The 17,354-nt window shown below is 39.9% G+C and overlaps 1 protein-coding gene and 2 long non-coding RNA genes across 3 annotated transcripts; all 3 read left to right on the forward strand.

The window, feature by feature from the left end:
- Positions 1 to 1,814: 1,814 nt before the first annotated feature.
- LOC131324530 (uncharacterized) lies at positions 1,815 to 3,110 on the forward strand. Its single transcript, XR_009199377.1, has 2 exons — positions 1,815 to 2,188; positions 2,345 to 3,110. It is a non-coding gene; the product is annotated as an uncharacterized LOC131324530 (long non-coding RNA).
- Positions 3,111 to 5,607: 2,497 nt separating this feature from the next.
- Positions 5,608 to 10,500, forward strand: LOC131323778 (uncharacterized). The gene is made up of 2 exons (XR_009199218.1): positions 5,608 to 6,690; positions 10,261 to 10,500. It is a non-coding gene; the product is annotated as an uncharacterized LOC131323778 (long non-coding RNA).
- A 4,425-nt stretch (positions 10,501 to 14,925) lies between these two features.
- LOC131330008 (uncharacterized) lies at positions 14,926 to 16,529 on the forward strand. The gene is made up of 2 exons (XM_058363465.1): positions 14,926 to 14,952; positions 15,039 to 16,529. The coding sequence occupies exons 1-2, from the start codon at positions 14,926 to 14,928 to the stop codon at positions 16,527 to 16,529; spliced, it is 1,518 nt and encodes a 505-aa protein (XP_058219448.1).
- The last annotated feature ends 825 nt before the right edge of the window (positions 16,530 to 17,354 follow it).

A 17,354-nucleotide genomic window follows, 5' to 3' on the forward strand; every position in this document is an offset into this window, starting at 1 on the left:
AGCAGTATAATATGTCAGGGTCACCAAAGGTAACACTATGAGCTACGAGAGCTCAATAGAATAATCCATACCCACTAACCCTTAACTTACAAGCAGTAGATCACAAAATTAACGATTTCCACATAGTACATACATGTCTACCTGAAACAGTTAACAATGAAACAACCACATTTGCTATTCAACAGTCGTTGGTGTCCATGATTTCTGAGTTTCTCCTACGCGTCATTTCGTAGACCGTGTCATTGGTTTCACCTTTCATTTACCAAATCAACATTTTCAAATCGTTTTAACACACCCAACCTTGGTTCTGCCGTTCCGGTCTCCCGAGTATCCTCACAATGGTTCTGTCGCACCGGGTTCCCATTGGCACACAAAACTTTGCATTGGCTCCTCTCCGCGGATAACCAAGCCATATTACCAATGAGGCTACCATGTCCGGCCCCATTGGCAATCTTCACAATGGGCTACCAAGTCCGGTCACATTGTGGTTTTCACAATCCACGCAATGGGCTACCAAGTTTGGCCACATTGCGAGTTTTTATTCACACAACGGGCTACCAAGTCCAGCCACATTGCGGGTTTTCTTACACACAATGGGCTACCACGTCCGGCTCCATTGCGGTTTCAAAACATACCTTGCCATTAACACACCCTAGGTGTCATATTTCTACTTTCTCAATATTCATGTCTCATTTTCAGGCAAAGACTCTGCGGCAGGACTTTTCTCATACATAATCATAAATCATTCATTGTAATCTTGAAACTAAACTAGCAAGATCATCTAACTCTATATTATTCTATCATGCTCATATCACAACTTAAAGCATAACGCCACATGTACAGATGCCTTTGGAGTGGATACCACTTACGCTTTATCACACATCAAACAGGTAATCCAAGTAATCATATATACATGCTCATAACCATCCTTAAGATCAAAATACGAATACTTCCATGCATTTTGATATACAAACAACATACAATATACGTAGAGTAGGTAAGTAGAGGTATTCTACCGTTCTTCTTGGCGGTAGGTACGGCTACGAAAAAAGTAAGTATGGCGGACGGAGTAACTTTCTACGGTGAGCTTTCGGTAGCTTCGAAAGAGAAAAGTTTCTCTCAAAACAAGTTCTTGACCAAACTACTTAAACTTTTTGGATTGAAAGGGTGGTCGAGTGGTGGTTTAGTGGCGGCCTAGGATGAGTTTCTTAAAGAGCTCAAGAAGAACCTCAAGAACACTAAGAACAAAGTAAGAACAAGGCAAGAATACAAGACTTTCTAGAGAGAGAAGTTGAAGAATGGAAGGTGTGAGTTGATTGGTGAGAATGGGTTGCTATTTATAGCAAAATTCTTGGCTATTACCCAAGGAATAAAATTTTCCCTAGCAATTATTGTCCAATGGATAAAGGGGCAATTATGAAAGGTATGACCTTGAAAGACTAGATTTTGTACTTGGGTTAGATTTTTAGAAAGATTTGATGGAAGAAGAAGTGATGGTTCAAAGATTGGGTTGTAAGGATGTAAGAAAATCATGTCAATGTACTCTCCAAATCTCTCCCATGTCTTTCCATCTCTCACTAGTACAAGGTACCTATATATATAACTATGCATATATAAGTATATTTAAGTACTATGTGATCTAGTTTAGGAAAGAGTAAGGCTTTCAAGTGTCAATCTAGAAAAGATATGGTCAAGATTCCTAGAAATATAATAAGCTAAGAAGTACATATATCTATATATAACCATATATATGTACTTATAGAATCTAGAACAATAACTTTTTAGGGTACATATACCTATATACACTACAAGAATATCGAGATCTACCAATGGTTTTGTTAGCGACGGTTCAAAAAACCGTTAGTAAAAATTGGTTTTAGTAACGGTTTCTAAAGCGTTACTAGAACCGAGCATACAGTAACAGTTTTCAATGAACTGTTAGTATAGCCCCACACTGTTGCCACGCCTTTCTATGGGCCGTTAGTATAACCCGTTCCTTTTTCCCCTGGCCCCAATTATTTGGGCGCGAAATATCCCGCGGTATCTCCTGATTTTCCTCCAAATTAGCTCGCTCCTAATTTTCCCCCAAATAAGCCCTAAGTTTTTCCATCTATTCACTCCTTCTCAGTTCTCACTAGCTTAAGCCACACCAAACACCGATTCAGAGAAGACGATCGAAGACGAACAGGTGGGTTACTCCCTCCTTCCTCTCGCTGTAATCTCTCTCTCTCTCTCTCTCTCTCTCTCTCTCTCTCTCTCTCTCTCTCTCTCTCTCTCTCTCTCTCTCTCTCTCTCTCTCTCTCTCTCCCCTCTAAACATTGTAAACATCGTTCTCTTGTTCCAGATTTTCCTTCTCTCGTTCTCTCACTAAACATCCATCCGTTTCTCCTCCACGCCACACCGCACCTGGAGAAGACGAAGACGACAGCTCTCTCTCTCTCTCTCTGTGTACCAAATTTTTCATTGTTTGATCAATTGGTTCTCTTCCTTCGTATCTCTCTGAAATTTGAACCCTAAATCAATTTTTCAGAGAAACTATTGGGTAATTTTTACTCTCCGACTTAGAGCAAGTTCAAAAGATGCCGTGTGGGCTATAAAAATTCATTGTCCTGGTTTCTTTTGTCGATTTTAATCTACAAATCCTTCTCCCTATTTCTGTGGTGAGTTGAGTTGTGTTTGCTCAACTTCAGATACAAACACTATTTTGCTGATAAGATGACAACATACAGAAATACTGGTTGTATTTTATTAGCAACAAAATTGGTTGTATTCACTCTTTCAGCACATGCAAAGCTATGATTACGCTCATTTTAGTGTCCCTTAATTTTAATGTCTTACATTTTGGAAAGAGCAACCCAAAACGTGTTTCTAGTGGGAATCAGAGGGTTATGTAGAAGGGTTAGAGAAACTATCTACTAATGGAGAAGGATTAAGGGCTCATATGATATTAGACTGCTGGCTCGGGATTGGAACATCAGCCCTAGGATTTTTGCCATGTAGCTATTTTTTTCTTCTTATTTTAGTATCCATAGTAGTTTTGGAGACTTTCTGCTTAGTTGGATGTGTATTTTGTATGTTCTGATTATGGTAATGGAATTAGAAGTTACGAACGTTCTTATTCGGAGCTTTTGATTTTGTATGTTCTAAATGTAACAACGATGTGATGAAATTTTGAATGCCTTAGAGCATCTCCAGCCTTGACCCATTTTAAGACTCAAATTTAAAAATGGGGTAAAAACCACAAAAATCTCTCTCTAATCTTTGACCCAAACCCTTCCTCATTTTGGGTTTTACCCATTTTTTTGTCCAAATCTGAGACAACTTTTGCCTTGACCCATTTCTCCAAAGGCTAGTTAGAGAGAGAGAAAGAGGAAAATGTGTGAAATTTGGGTTTGATGGTTGGAGATGTGTCTACTCAAAATGGATTTTTACCCAAAATTTGACTCAAATTTGAGAAAAAATATGGGTGAAGGCTGGAGATGCTCTTAGAACTACACTTTTGAAGTATATTAGAGGAACTAGTTATCTTGTCTCTTTTCTTACACTCAGAGAAGTAGTCTGTAAGCATAAAAAATGCATAACCTCAATACGTAGTGGATTAGAAGTATTCTTGTAGTGAAAAATTAAGTTGTAACGAACTCTCTGCTGACTTGTATACGATTATATTGATTTGACTGTAATGACCCAAGAGATAAAGTCCCTCTTTCTTGTTCTTGAGTGTGAATAATGATCTTTCTTGCTCTTGAGTGTGAATAATGATCTTAGTATATAAGTAGAGATAATGTGCCTTTCTTTTTGGTCTTTGCTTATACAACTTTCACTGCCAATTTGCAGATAGATCTCAACAAAAGAGTTGGACTCGGGAAGATGTTACGAGGCAAAATTCTAAAGTGTCCCCATTGCAGATAGATCTCAACATAGATTTTGGCAATGATTGTCCATTTTAAAAGTATTATACGTCATTGTTGTGAAAATATTACACGCCGTCATGTGGTATTTATAGGTTATGCCTAGTGTGGTTTTTATTTTTTTTTTGGGTAAGGTAAAATTTTATTAGAAATCCACATTACACAAATCAGGGGCATACCCCCCTCCAACAAAACTAAGGGGCATTCCCCAGAAAAAGCAACATGGCACAAGGCCAACCACTTACCTCATCAGAGCTAGAAAGAGGAAAAAACAAACAGGTATTAAGAGTTTACAAAGACCCTGCTTGAAAAGTTTCAATTCAGGCTGAGCGACCTATTCACATCAGACATCCTAATGTTCCTCAAAGAGCTCACATTGCCATGAATATCAGAGGCAACTGCGCCAATAATCTGATTTGGAGTAGAACTTATGGCTTGGAAAATGCGCCTATTCCTCTCCCTCCACTAGTGGTATACAACTGAAGCACAAGACAACTTTACCAACAGGCTTTGCAAGTTAGCACCACCCCTATGAACATTGATCCACTGAATCTCATTAAGCAAAAGGAAGCAAGGCCTGTGGATGCCATTTTTCACCAAAAAGTGTTGCCACACAGAAATGGAAAAAGGGCAACCAAAGAGCAAGTGCTCATGGGACTCATCAGAATAAAAACAAAGCACACAAGTAGCACAGTCAAGTCAATAACTCCCCAGCTATGCAATCCATCCCTAGTGGACAACCTCCCCAAGATACACAACCATTGGATTATAGCCCATCGAGGAATATGATGTTTAAACCAACCATTGTTGTTATGCTTTTTTTTTTTAATCTGTGGTGATGTTATACCACTTTGTAGTCAAAGTTAACAGGTTAATTATATGTTAAGGCAGTTGCACTACAACTGCTCCCAGAGTTTATAGGGGATACCTCAACGGATTCTTTATCCATGTGACCGTTCTTCGTTTGCACCAAAAGAAGAGTAGGATTGGTGGAAGATAGTAAACCTTTTGTATATATTAAACAAATGTATTATGCTTGTTTTCTTAATGAGGTAAATCTATGTAGTATATTGCAGGTTGCATATTTTGGTTAAAGTTGTCGTAAGTTTCGGCTCTGTTTTGTATTTGCTTTAATCCAAATAGAGTTTCATGAAGTTTTCTGTTATATTCTTACTTCCACTTGGTAAAAATTGATGGTCATGGTTTAGTTACTACAGTTTGCTTTGAAGCCCCATTTGAGGACTTGGTCAATATGACTTGCATTGCTTGTTTTTCAAGTATTTTGAAAGTTGACCAGTTGATCCAATAAGGTCATCTTTGGCTTCACATAAACAGATTGCTCTTGCTCTTAGTAATTTTCTCTTGTTTGCCTTTCACTTCCATCTCTGTTAAACAGTGTTTGATGCGAGTAGAGTCTTGAGGTAGGTATTCAACAGCAGAAGTTTTTGTGGGTCATTACTTAGAAGCTTGGTTTAGCTACTTTTCTCATTTGAAAATTTTGCTTGAGACGCGTGGAAAAAAAAACCCATATGCCTACTTGCTTGGCATCGTGTTCTAGTAAACTTGAGAAATGTAGGACCCCCGTACTAACGAGTTAAAACCTCGTCTTTTCCATTTGTGCTCCATATCTTTGCTATATATATATATATATTTTTTTGCTGACAGTTCCAATGTCAACTTGCCTATGAGTCAAGCCATTTGATTCTAATAAAAGGACCAAGTTTCCTTGGACCAGAACTTGAAGAATGATTGCTTCATTTTTCGCTTTCCTTTTATCGTTTGTTCTTGAATAAGGAAAGGTTATTGTGATGGGTAAGTCGAGTTTGGACCTTTCGTTTCTCCTTCTTTCTTGTATGCTCGGAAGTTTTCACCTAAACACTGCTCAGATTCAGATGTGTATCTACACAGCCAATTTCACTAATAATAGTGCATATGGCGAAAACCGCAAAGAAATTCTATCTTCCCTTACCTCTAATGTCAAAGACAATGGTGGGTTTTATACTAGCCACATTGGGGAAGGCCTGAAAGGGTTTATGCTCTCGGACTCTACAGAAGTGAACTTCACGATGAAGATTGTTTTAGCTGTGTCAATTCCTCGAGTCAAGCTATCATTGAGAAATGTCCCTACCAGAAAGAAACCATAGATTTCGGACCCCCATCTTTGTGCATTGTCCGGTACTCAGACAAGTCCTTTTCCAGGATAACTTACTCAAGTCCAGCTCAGTTAATTTGCAATTTAAGCAAAATCACCAATGACACCGATGAGTTTGATCAGGCCTTATATACACTACAAGAAAATTGAGATCTCCCAACGGTTTTGTTAGCAATGGTTTTTGAAATTGGGTCTAATAATTGGTTTCCCTTTTGTTTATCTGATACTCCTGTTGGAAGCTTCAAATTCTCACATCAACACATGATTGCTGTGATTGATTTTTGTGGTACATAATCGTGTACCTAATTTACGCTGTTTGTATCATTGCGGTTTTGATGAATGCTCAAACTTTCCTTTTATGTTTTGAATTTTATTTGATATGGATGGCAGCATTTTTTAAATTTAGGGTCAAGGCAAACTATGATCTTCGGTGCTTCAACGCAGTAGGTAGCAAGTTGATGCATGTGTATTGTGATTGGGTCGTGTGGCTCAGAATATTTTAGATTATGTATAAGCAAACTGTCTTGTTTGTTTTTAGCCGCAACTAAGTACTTTGGCATTTCATTTCTCGCAGTTCGTAGTTGGCTATTGGATACATAGCAGCAAAATCTTTTCAAGAATCTTTTCCAGGTATCTTGCACTGATGATTTCAACTATGCATTTAGCTAGCTTATTTTCGATGATTTTATTTCATCTCTCAGTTTCTACTTGTACATGTAGATGCATGTGTTCATATGATATATCTGTGTATCTTGGATTTGAGCAATTAAAACTAGTTTGGGTGTCTAAAAACCTTTTTGTTCCTCCCTCTTTTTCTTTTTGAACTTATTTTGTTTTCAAATCAGTGTGTGATCTAATTGATATAGTGGCTTTTTGATTTTCCTTTATTATATCAGCTTCATCTAATACATGTGAGACTATAGGATTTCGGTGGTTTGGGTGTCCAAAACATAGTTTTTTTTTCTCCATTGTATCTCAAATAAATAGACTGAGTCGTTATTGCATCTCTTTGATTTCACTCGGTCAATTGGAAGCATAGCTAATAGGGGTAGTATTTCACTCGGTCAATTGGAAGCATAACTAATAGGGGTAGTATGTTCATGTAGACTATTGGGGATTGGTTATGTCATTATGCTCAAATTAGTGTTCCTGAATTATAATGTTGCTGATCCGATGCTGCCGTTTGGCAGTAGTTACCTGCTACTGTTTGTGATACTGCATGTTTTGAACCTACGGTTTGTGATAATGCATATTCTGAGCTTGCCCAGGTCCTTCTACTACAGTTGGAATCTTTCAGATTGGGCTGAAACAATTGGGTTCTGCCTAGTTCGAAGGCTGCCCAAGTTCTGCTGCACGTGTGTAATGGCTGTTTTGCTGCTACTGCTATTTTATTATTGTTTTGCTGCTAGTCTGCTGCTTTTGTTACGGCAGCTTCTCATTGCGAGATGATCAAGCAAGTGTGCTAGATGATGACAAAAGTAGGCATTAACCCCCTTAGAAACCACAGTAGAACTAGAAAAATGGTTGCTCTGATCACCATGGGATGCTCCCTTATACCAGCCAAATCATGCATGTTGAAGCCTTATATGCTGTACCCAACCAAAGGAACCTGGACATCATTGGAACCCAATCAACACAAAACACACTGTCCAAGAGAGACTAGGGACAAGCCCTGTAACGCCCCGAATTTTGGGAACGTTAAATAGGACAATTTCTTTGAAAAATAAATGGAGTGTGGCTCATTATTACATCACAAAATCTTACAAGAGTACTTTTAACCAACAAAGGAGGGAACTAGGGTTCCTAACTACTGCTCTGCCTGCTCTTCCATCCTAGCAAGCTCCTCGGCTCTAATGGCCTCCAATGTATACAGCTGACCCTGTTCATCAATGAGGTCTGACACATTATACCGGCGTCACCACCAATATAATATGTCATGGTCACCAAAAGGTAACACCGTGAGCTACAAAGGCTCAATAGAATAACCCATACTCTCTAACCCTTAACTTACAAACATTAAACCATAAAATCAATGATTTCCACATAACTCAAACATATTTGACAAACAATGACACATCCACATTCATTATCCAAACTAACGTAGGTGTCTATGAGTTTTGAGTTTCTCCTACGCGACTTCTCGTAGACCATGTCATCATTTTTCCACATTTCATTAACCTTATCATTATTTCCAAAATCCGTTTAACACACCCAAACTCGGTTCCGCCATTCCGGGTTCCCGAGTATTCTCGTAGACCGTGTCATCATTTTTCCACATTTCATTAACCTTATCATTATTTCCAAAATCCGTTTAACACACCCAAACTCGGTTCCTCCATTCCGGGTTTCCGAGTATCCTCACAATGGTTCCACTGCACCGGGTTCCTATTGACACACTTTGCATTGGCTCCTCTCCGTGGAGTAACTTCTTAAGGTATGCTTCCGGAAGTTTCGAAAGAGAAAGGTTTCTCTCGAAACTTGATCTTGACTAAACTACTTGAACTTTTTGGATCGAAAAGGGGTTTTTGGGTGGATTTCTTGAAGAACTTGGGAAGAACTTCAAGAACAAAAAAGAACTATGCAAAAATAATCATGAACACAAACTTTCTTAGAGAGAGAAGTTGCTAGGTGAAGGTGTGAGTTGAATGGCATACATGGGGTGCTATTTATAGCCAAGCATTGGCCTCTCCCTCCCCCCTCATGGCCGGCCCTCTCTCCCTATCTTTGTCCCGTGGATTTTGCTCCATGGTCTTGTCATTTCAAGACTTTAATCAAAACCCTAGCCTTCCCTCACTTGTCAATCCAATAATAGGCCAAATCCTAGGTTATAATGAAGGTTTTATGGCTTGTCAAGTCCTAGAATGGGTTGGCTTGTAAGAAAGAATAAAATCATTGGCTAACTTTTGTACTTTGAAAGACTAGAATGGGTTGTCAAGTAGGTTTTAGGCTTATGGGCTAAAGGTTACTTGTGTAAGTAATCAAAACACAAGCACACACTCCATCTCACTCTCTCACTCTCGGCCTCTCTCTCCTCTCAGCTTCTCTCTCTCTCTCTCTCTCTCTCTCTCTCTCTCTCTCTCTCTACACTATGTATATATAGAAGTACATAGATATATATTCATCTAGGAAAGTAAAACCTAAGATAGTTAGGCTTAAGGCTATAAGTCTTTTAGGCTTGCATGCATGCATGGCTAGTCTTGCTTCTTTTGGAAGCAAAATGATGAGATTTTTTGTATGACTTGACTTGTCATATACATACCTTCATTGGCCAAACCTAATATTTATTGTCCAATGGACAATATTACCCCTAACATTTATTGTACAAAGGTCAAAGGGATTTTGGATATAATTAGGGTTTGAAATGACTAGTCATGGTGTAATAATGATTACCTCTATGGTCTAATAATTCAATAGGGTTTTGAGGGGTTCATAAGGCTCAAAGATGGTCAAAAAGGTCCAATTAGGGTTAGGGTAATGTAACTAGGTGGATCGGTGGTCCGGTTCCTCCAACTAATCGGTTGGAAACTAACTTTACTAGCCAAGTAGGGCTTTTAATCAAGAAATAAATTTTAAAGGACTAAAATCTAATTATGATGGATTATAGAAATTAAAAGGAAATATTTAAAGCAATTATTAAGTATTTAAAAATAATTTCAAATAATAAACGAGAATTTTTATTTATTAAAATTCCGAGTCGTTACAAGCCCCCTAGAAAAGCATTAAACATTCCAAGGGACCACCTCCCAAGGATAGGCAAATGGACGTTAATCAAACAATTACATTAAGCTAGGTCCACCACAAACAACCAGGCCACAAATCCAGCCACAGCAGCTGCACTGACTATCCAAATTCTAATGAATACCCAATGCAGTACCAGCAAAATTCAAAACACAAGCAGACATGATCCAGCAAGCATACAAGGCCATATGTTTCGGATACGCGAGGGATACTCCGGGGATACATACGGCAGGATACATTTAGGATACGACGGGGTTAAAAGGAAATATACAACCATACCATTTCTTCCGTTTTATGCTCGTTGTTGGATCTAACTCCTATGATATTTCAAGTTTCCTTGTTTGGCATGTTTGTTTACTCATGATTCTTATGAGAGACTTTAGTGAACATTCACTTGAAGTCTGCAATTTGTTGAAGGTTAAAAATTAAATTTAATCTTTTCCATTGTCATTTTTATTACAGGTGATAGGACTATCTAGAAGCATTTCGTGCTGGATATATATTTTCATGGAGGTTTTGTAAGGATGACAACCTATGTGATTTTTGTTGGACAAGTTTAGGCAATGATTTTTGTGGATTGTTTTGATATGTGTTATGGGAGATTTGCTAAAGTACAAACAATGTTGATGGATTTTTGTTTGAACAAGTTTATGTAATGGAGTTTGAATTATGATATATATGATAGTTAATTTGGTTTTTTAATGGAAAGAATCTTCCCTTCAAAATTAGTGTTGTGTTAGCTTGGAGCAAGGTCTCGTACAACTATGACGAGTATGTGTATATAGAAATTTGGCATGAAGCGGTGCTTTGCAAAAAAAAAAAAAAAAAAAGATTATGGCAACGGTTGTGCCTAACATATAGCAATGGTTCATTAGGTAATCAGAAATTACTCTCTCGCAACGGTTATAGGCGTTGCTAAACCAACCGTTGCTAAAAAAAATTATGTACCAACGCTCGACAAAACCGTTGCTATAGCTCTACAGCAACGGATATATTGCAACGGTTCTCCAACTATTGGTATAGCCTAAATGGGTCTATACCAACGGTTTTTGGGTTCTTTGGCAACGCTTTCGACCGTTGCTATAGAACAATTTTCTTGTAGTGATATAAACATATATGTGTACCTAAAAATCTTAGGACAATATCTTTGGAGGTCAATGGCAAGTCTAGGTTTCTATTATCCATGGGGTAAAAATTCCCCTAATATTTATCATCCAACGGGCAAAGGTAAGGAGTATGGTCTAGGATTCCTTAGAAATATAGTAATGGCTATGATGTACGTATATCAATATATAAATATATAGGTGTACTTAGCAAGTCTAGGAAAAATAACTTATAAGGTACATGTACCTATATATAAGGTTATTTGTGTACCTAGGAAATCTAATAAAATACCTTGTAAGGTACATATATCTATATATAACCATATATATGTACTTGAAAAATCTAGGAAATTGACTTTGGTGAAAAATCTAGATTTATGGCTACAAGTCTAGGTTTGTCCAAGGGATAAAAGTTTCCCTAACATTTATTATCCAATGGGTAGGAGATAAAGGTGATAAATATGGCCTAGGAATGACTAGACAAGTGTATATGTGTGTGTGTGTGTGTGTGTATATATATATATATATATAAAATACTATTATGGTCCAAGAGTTCAATTAGGGTTTGGAGGGGTTCACAAGACTCAAAGATGGTCAAAAAAGTCCATCTAGGGTTAGGAGATTGTAACTAGGTGAATTGGTAGTTTGGTTCTTCCAACTAGTCGGTTGAAAACTAATCCTATTTGCCAAGTAGGATTTCTAGCCAAGAAATATAATTTTAAAGATTTTATTTTACTCCTTAGGAAAATATACAAGTGCTTCTATAAGCATACTTGTCTTTAGAAAATGACTAGATTGTTTGGTGCGAAAATATATAATTTTATAAGTCTCAAGTCTAATTATGATGGATTATTAGAAATAAAAAAATAATTTTAAAAGCAAATCCAAGTAATAAAAATAAAATTCAAATTTTTAACGAAATTTTTATTTACCAAAAATCAGGGTCGTTACAATATTGCACTTGAAAACCTAGCCTTTAATCATCCTATAAATTGACTTACAACCTAGCCTAGGATTGACTAAACATGGAAGACTATTTTTTTAGCCTAGCTATCATTATCCTTAAACTTGTAAGACTTGCAACCTAGGGTATAATCACCTAGGATTTCCTCAAAAGCCTTAGGAAATCTTCATGATCACATAGCCTTTCACCTAGGATGGATTGACAAGAGAGGGGAAGGCTTTGGCATGCCTAAAGATGTGATTGGACAACACAATGGAGCAAAAAATGAGAGAAAAATAGAGAGAGCCAAGAGGGGAGAGGGGGAGCCCAAATTTTTGCTATAAATAGCACCTCACTCTTGCCTAGAACTCGCACCTTCAAACCCTCCAACTTCTCTCTAGAAAATTTTAGTGTTCTTGTATCATTCTTGAAGTAATTCTTGGTGTTCTTGAGTTCTTCAAGAAACTCATTCTAGGCCGGCACTAAACCACCACTCGACCACCCTCTTGATCCAAAAAGTTTAGTAGTTTACTCAAGAATTAGTTCGAGAGAAAAAGAAAGTCTTATCTTTTCTCTTTCGAAACTACCGTAAGCTTACCATAGGAAGTCACTCCATTCGATAGCCGACGTACTTTTTCCATAGCCGTACCTACCGCCAAAAAGAACGGTAGAATGTTTCTATTCACTTCCTCTAGTAAAAATTATAGTTATATTTTTTTGTGAGTTTGAAAATGCATGTTAAGTTAAAGTACTAAAAATATCTAGCAAACTTGTTCTACTAAAACTTCGAAATGAAATATGATCATGTAGAATACCTCTACTCTCTACTCTAAGTATAAGTAAAAATGTGTATATTGTTTGTATTGTTTGAAATGCATGAGAACTTGAAAAATATTTTTCTAATGGCTTGAAAAGAAATATGACTATATTGAATAACTCGATTTTATTTTCCGGAAAAACATATGTTGTTTTGAACTTCCCAAAAAGGAAGAGGGAACGGATTTTGAAAACATAAACTTAAATGAAAGTATTCGTATTTTGATCTTAAGGATGGTTATGAGCATGTATATGTGATTACTTGAATTACTTGTTTGATGTGTGATAAAGCATAAGTGGTATCCACGCCAAAGGTGTCTGTCCATGTGACACTATGCTTTAAGTTGTGTGCTAAATGTTTGAGCATGATTGAGTGAACTTAGAGATAATATGAGCATGATAAGTAATATAGAGTTGGATGATCTTGCTAGTTTAGTTTCAAGATTACAATGAATGATTTATGATTACTTATGTGAAAAGTCCTGCCGTGGAGTCTTTGTATGAAAACATGACATAGAAATCGAGAAAGTAGAAATATGACACTTAGGGTGTTGTTAATGAAGGGTGTATTTTGAAAAAGAAATATTTTTGAAAAACCGCAATGTGGCCGGACGTGGTAACCCATTGTGTGGTGTGTGGTTTGGTTATCCGTGGAGAGGAGCCAATGCTAAATTTTGTGTGCCAATGGGAACCCGGAACAGCGGAACCATTGAGAGGATACTCGGGAACCTAGAGCAGCGGAACCGAGGTTGGGTGTGTAAAACGATTTTCAAAAGTCCAATGGGAACCCAGAGCGGCGGAACCTCACAAGGAACCATTGTGAGGATACTTGGGAACCTGGAAAGGCGGAACCGAGGTTGAATTGTGGTTTGGTTATCCGCAGAGAGGAGCCAACGCAAATGTTTTTTTGTATGCATTAAAACTCGGAACAGCGGAACCATTGTGAGGATACTCGGGGACCCGGAGCGGCAGAACCGAGGTTAGGTGTGTTAAATATGCATTTCAAAATGATGATTTGTTTAAAATGAAAATGAGACATGGTCTACAATAAGTCGCGTAGGAGAAACTCAGATAATACAAACACCAACGATAGACGATTAGGGAATGTGGATGTGTCATTGTTATTTGCCTTGTTGATTATGCATGTGCTATTTGAAAACCATTAATTTTACATGGGTTAGTATACTATTTCTATGACCTATTGTTCGTAAGTTACGGGTTAGCGAGTATGAGATGGTTCTGCTGAGCTCCTGTAGCTCATGGTATTGCCTTTGGTGACCCTGACATATTATACTGGTGGCGACGCTGGTATAATGTGTCAGACTTTTGTTGATGATCAGGGTGAGCTGTACACCTTAGAGGCTTTCGGAGCCGAGGAGCTGGCTAGGATGGAGGAGCAGGCGGAGCTGTAGATAGGAACCTTAGTTTTCCTCTCTTTATGTAATGAAAGTACTCTTATGGGGGTTATGATGTAATAATGAGTCAGACTCTATTTAGATTTTCAATAAAAATTGTCTATTTAACGTTCCCAAAATTCAGGGCGTTACAGTCTTGAGCCCTCCCCAAGTTTCACCAAGATTGCAAAAGAAGACGGTGGCCTCGTGGAATACCAAACCAAGGGGTATCCCGAGCACCAAAAAAATGGGCTAGCAAAAAGCCCGTTCATCACACACTCCAAGAGCGGTTGCGACGAGAGCCCAGTAACTGAGCGCCTCGAGCACCATCTTCGAGATAGCTACAAGAAAGACCGGCATGAACGCTCCCCCTAGAAGTCAAGAAGTGTTCCGCCGAAGCGAAAAAAGTACCAAAGATTGGACCAACTTGTCCCGAAGAAGCGTTCAACGACTGAGCGTCCAGACGGTTTCGACCGTTCGATCTGACCTCATCGCGATGCCTGACTCAAAAGGCTCACGACCTTTCCATTCACAAGAGAGATCGATTCAGTCACCCCACCTCCCCCCCACCCCAAAAGGATTCACCTAACCCAAGTTTGCCAAGTACGATGACAAGACCGAGGCATCCACTCATTTGGTGCAGTACAAACTCGTCATGTCTTTGTCCTCTGAAATGAGCCCTCGGATGATGCCTTTTTTATGTAAAGTCTTTCCGCAAGTCCCGAGAACCTAGGCCTTACTTGGTTCAACCAGCTTCCCGCTAGGTCAATCTTCTCGTTCGATTCCTTCTATGACGCCTTCATGGCTCAATTCGTCACTAGCAACAAGCACGAGAAGGAAATCGACTCCCTCCTCGCATTGCGCAAACGAAATGACGAGATGCTCCGCTTGTACGCTGGTAGATACTAAGAACTTTTCAATGAAATTGAGGGTTGCGACGGAGTTATCTCGGCCTAAGAATTTAAGCTCGGTCTCACTGTGCAGGACGAGCAAGTCTACGACGACCTGGCCAAGCACAAGCCCAGTTCCATGAAAGAGCTCATGACCCGGATCAAAGGGTGGTGTCAGTTAATCGAATCCAAGTCTGAGAGAGGCATCGGGAAACCTACGAGCACAAAGGTCACAATAGTCTCTGTAGCTGTCCCAACTGCCACGCTTGCACCGACCCCCAAAAAGCAGGTTAACAACATCAAACTATCTTCGAAGAGAGGACCGAAGCCGAGCGATTTCAATGCCAAGAAAATTGTCTTCACTGTCCCAATCTACTGGATCATTGATCAGGTCAAGGATCAGCCCTTCTTCTCCTTCCCGAACCAGAAACTTGGCATCGAGAAAGGGAAGACCAAGAACCCAATCATCCGATGCAGCTACCATAATGAGCAAGGCCACTTTACCACTGCATGCAAACCCTTTAAGGCTTACTTGGAGCAACTTGTTACAGGCGGTCACCTCGATAATCCCATCGACCACGACAAAACTCGAGCTTGGGCACAACACGTCAAGGCCCAAAGTGAAGAAGAAATCCAAACGATCCACGTTATTCACGGTCCTCTGAATGCCGAAGCCACTTGTGACATCCGCGCCGAGCTCAATGATGCCTCGTCCTCCAAGCATGTCATGTTGGTTGGCCTCAAGCCCAAGTGTGCCCGTACCGAAGACGTCTCCATGTGGATTATCTCATTCACCAAGAAGGATCTAGACAGCGTCCAACTCCCGCACAATGATGCCCTCGTGGTCACGCTTCACATCGGGACTTTCAACGTTTGGCGCGTCCTTGTTGACCAGGGTAGTTCGGCAGAGGTTATGTACTATTCTCTGTTCAAAGACTTGAAGCTCTCTGAGAACGACCTTCGTCCCTCCGTGGTACCCCTAATTGGCTTCAACAGAGCTCCGGTGTGGCCAATTGGCATGATCACCCTTCTCGTTCGCGTCGGCTCGGTAACTCACGATATGGAATTTGTTGTGGTGGACGTACCTAGCCCTTACAACGCTATTGTCGGGTGCACTTGGCTCTATAAGATGAAGGCTATTGCCTCCACTTATCACCAAGTGGTCCGGTTCATTGGCGCTTATGGACGTCAAGACGACCTTTACGGAGACCAAACTGCTGCCAAAAGATGCTATGTCAATGCCATCCGAAGTAGCAAACAGACATCCCGGGTCAACCTCATTGAGGTCCCCGACGCTCCAATTCTTGAGCACGTCGGTAGAAGAGCCGATGAGAAAGCAATTGAAGACCTTGTCACCATCCCCATCAACGAGGTTGGTTCTCATTTCTTCCTTGTCGGTTCCTCACTTAGTGATACCAAGAGGAACATCGAAGTATTCGCTTCGACAATATATGAGATGCCCGGGATCGATCCCTCGTTCATCTGTCATGAGCTCAATATCGATAGAAGCAAGCGTTCGGTTGTGCAGTGGGCAAGGCGGTCCTCCCGGATCCATTCCGAGGCCGTCATCAAAGAAGTTAACTGACTCCTTAACGCCCAGGCCATCCGTGAAGTTCAATATCTCAAGTGGCTAGCCAATACCGTGGTTATTAAGAAAAAGAATGGCAAATGGCGTGTATGCGTTGATTATTCCAATCTCAACGACGCCTGCCCAAAGGATTTCTTCCCCCTCTCGAGGATCGATCAGTTAGTCGATGCTAATGCTGGATACGGCCGACTCAGTTTCATGGACGCCTACCGAGGCTACCATCAAATAGCAATGAGCGAAGGTGATGTCGAAAATATAGCCTTCATCACTCCGCATGATATCTTTGGTTATCTCGTCACGCCTTTTGGTCTTACAAATGCTAGGGCAACGTTTCAGAATATGATTACTAAAATGTTTGAGCGTTTACTAGGTGACACAATGATGGCTTACATTGACGACATGGTTGTGAAGAGCATGCTGGCCAGTGACCACCTAGCCCATCTCGCCGAAGCCTTCGACATCCTTAAGACTCACAAACTTTGGCTTAATGCGAAAAAGTGCACCTTCAATGTCAGTTCGGGAAAATTTCTCGGTCATCTCATCTCCCGGTGTGGGATTGTAGTAGACCCCGTGCAACTCCTTGCAATTGATAAGCTCTTTGCTTTGCACAATAAGAGGGATGTCCAACATCTCATCGGCATGGCCGCTGCCCTTAACCAATTCCTCAGCCAATCCTTCGACAAGTGACAGCCATTCTTCGCTCTCCTGAAAGGCAGCTGACGTAGTTTCAACTGGACTGAGGAATGTGACCTAGCATTTCAACAGCTAAACGCTTACCTCTCCGAGCCTCCACTCCTCATCACACCTCGAGACCAGGAAGAC

The sequence above is a fragment of the Rhododendron vialii genome, chromosome 1a, assembly GCF_030253575.1.
Source record: "Rhododendron vialii isolate Sample 1 chromosome 1a, ASM3025357v1".
NCBI lineage: Eukaryota > Viridiplantae > Streptophyta > Magnoliopsida > Ericales > Ericaceae > Rhododendron > Rhododendron vialii.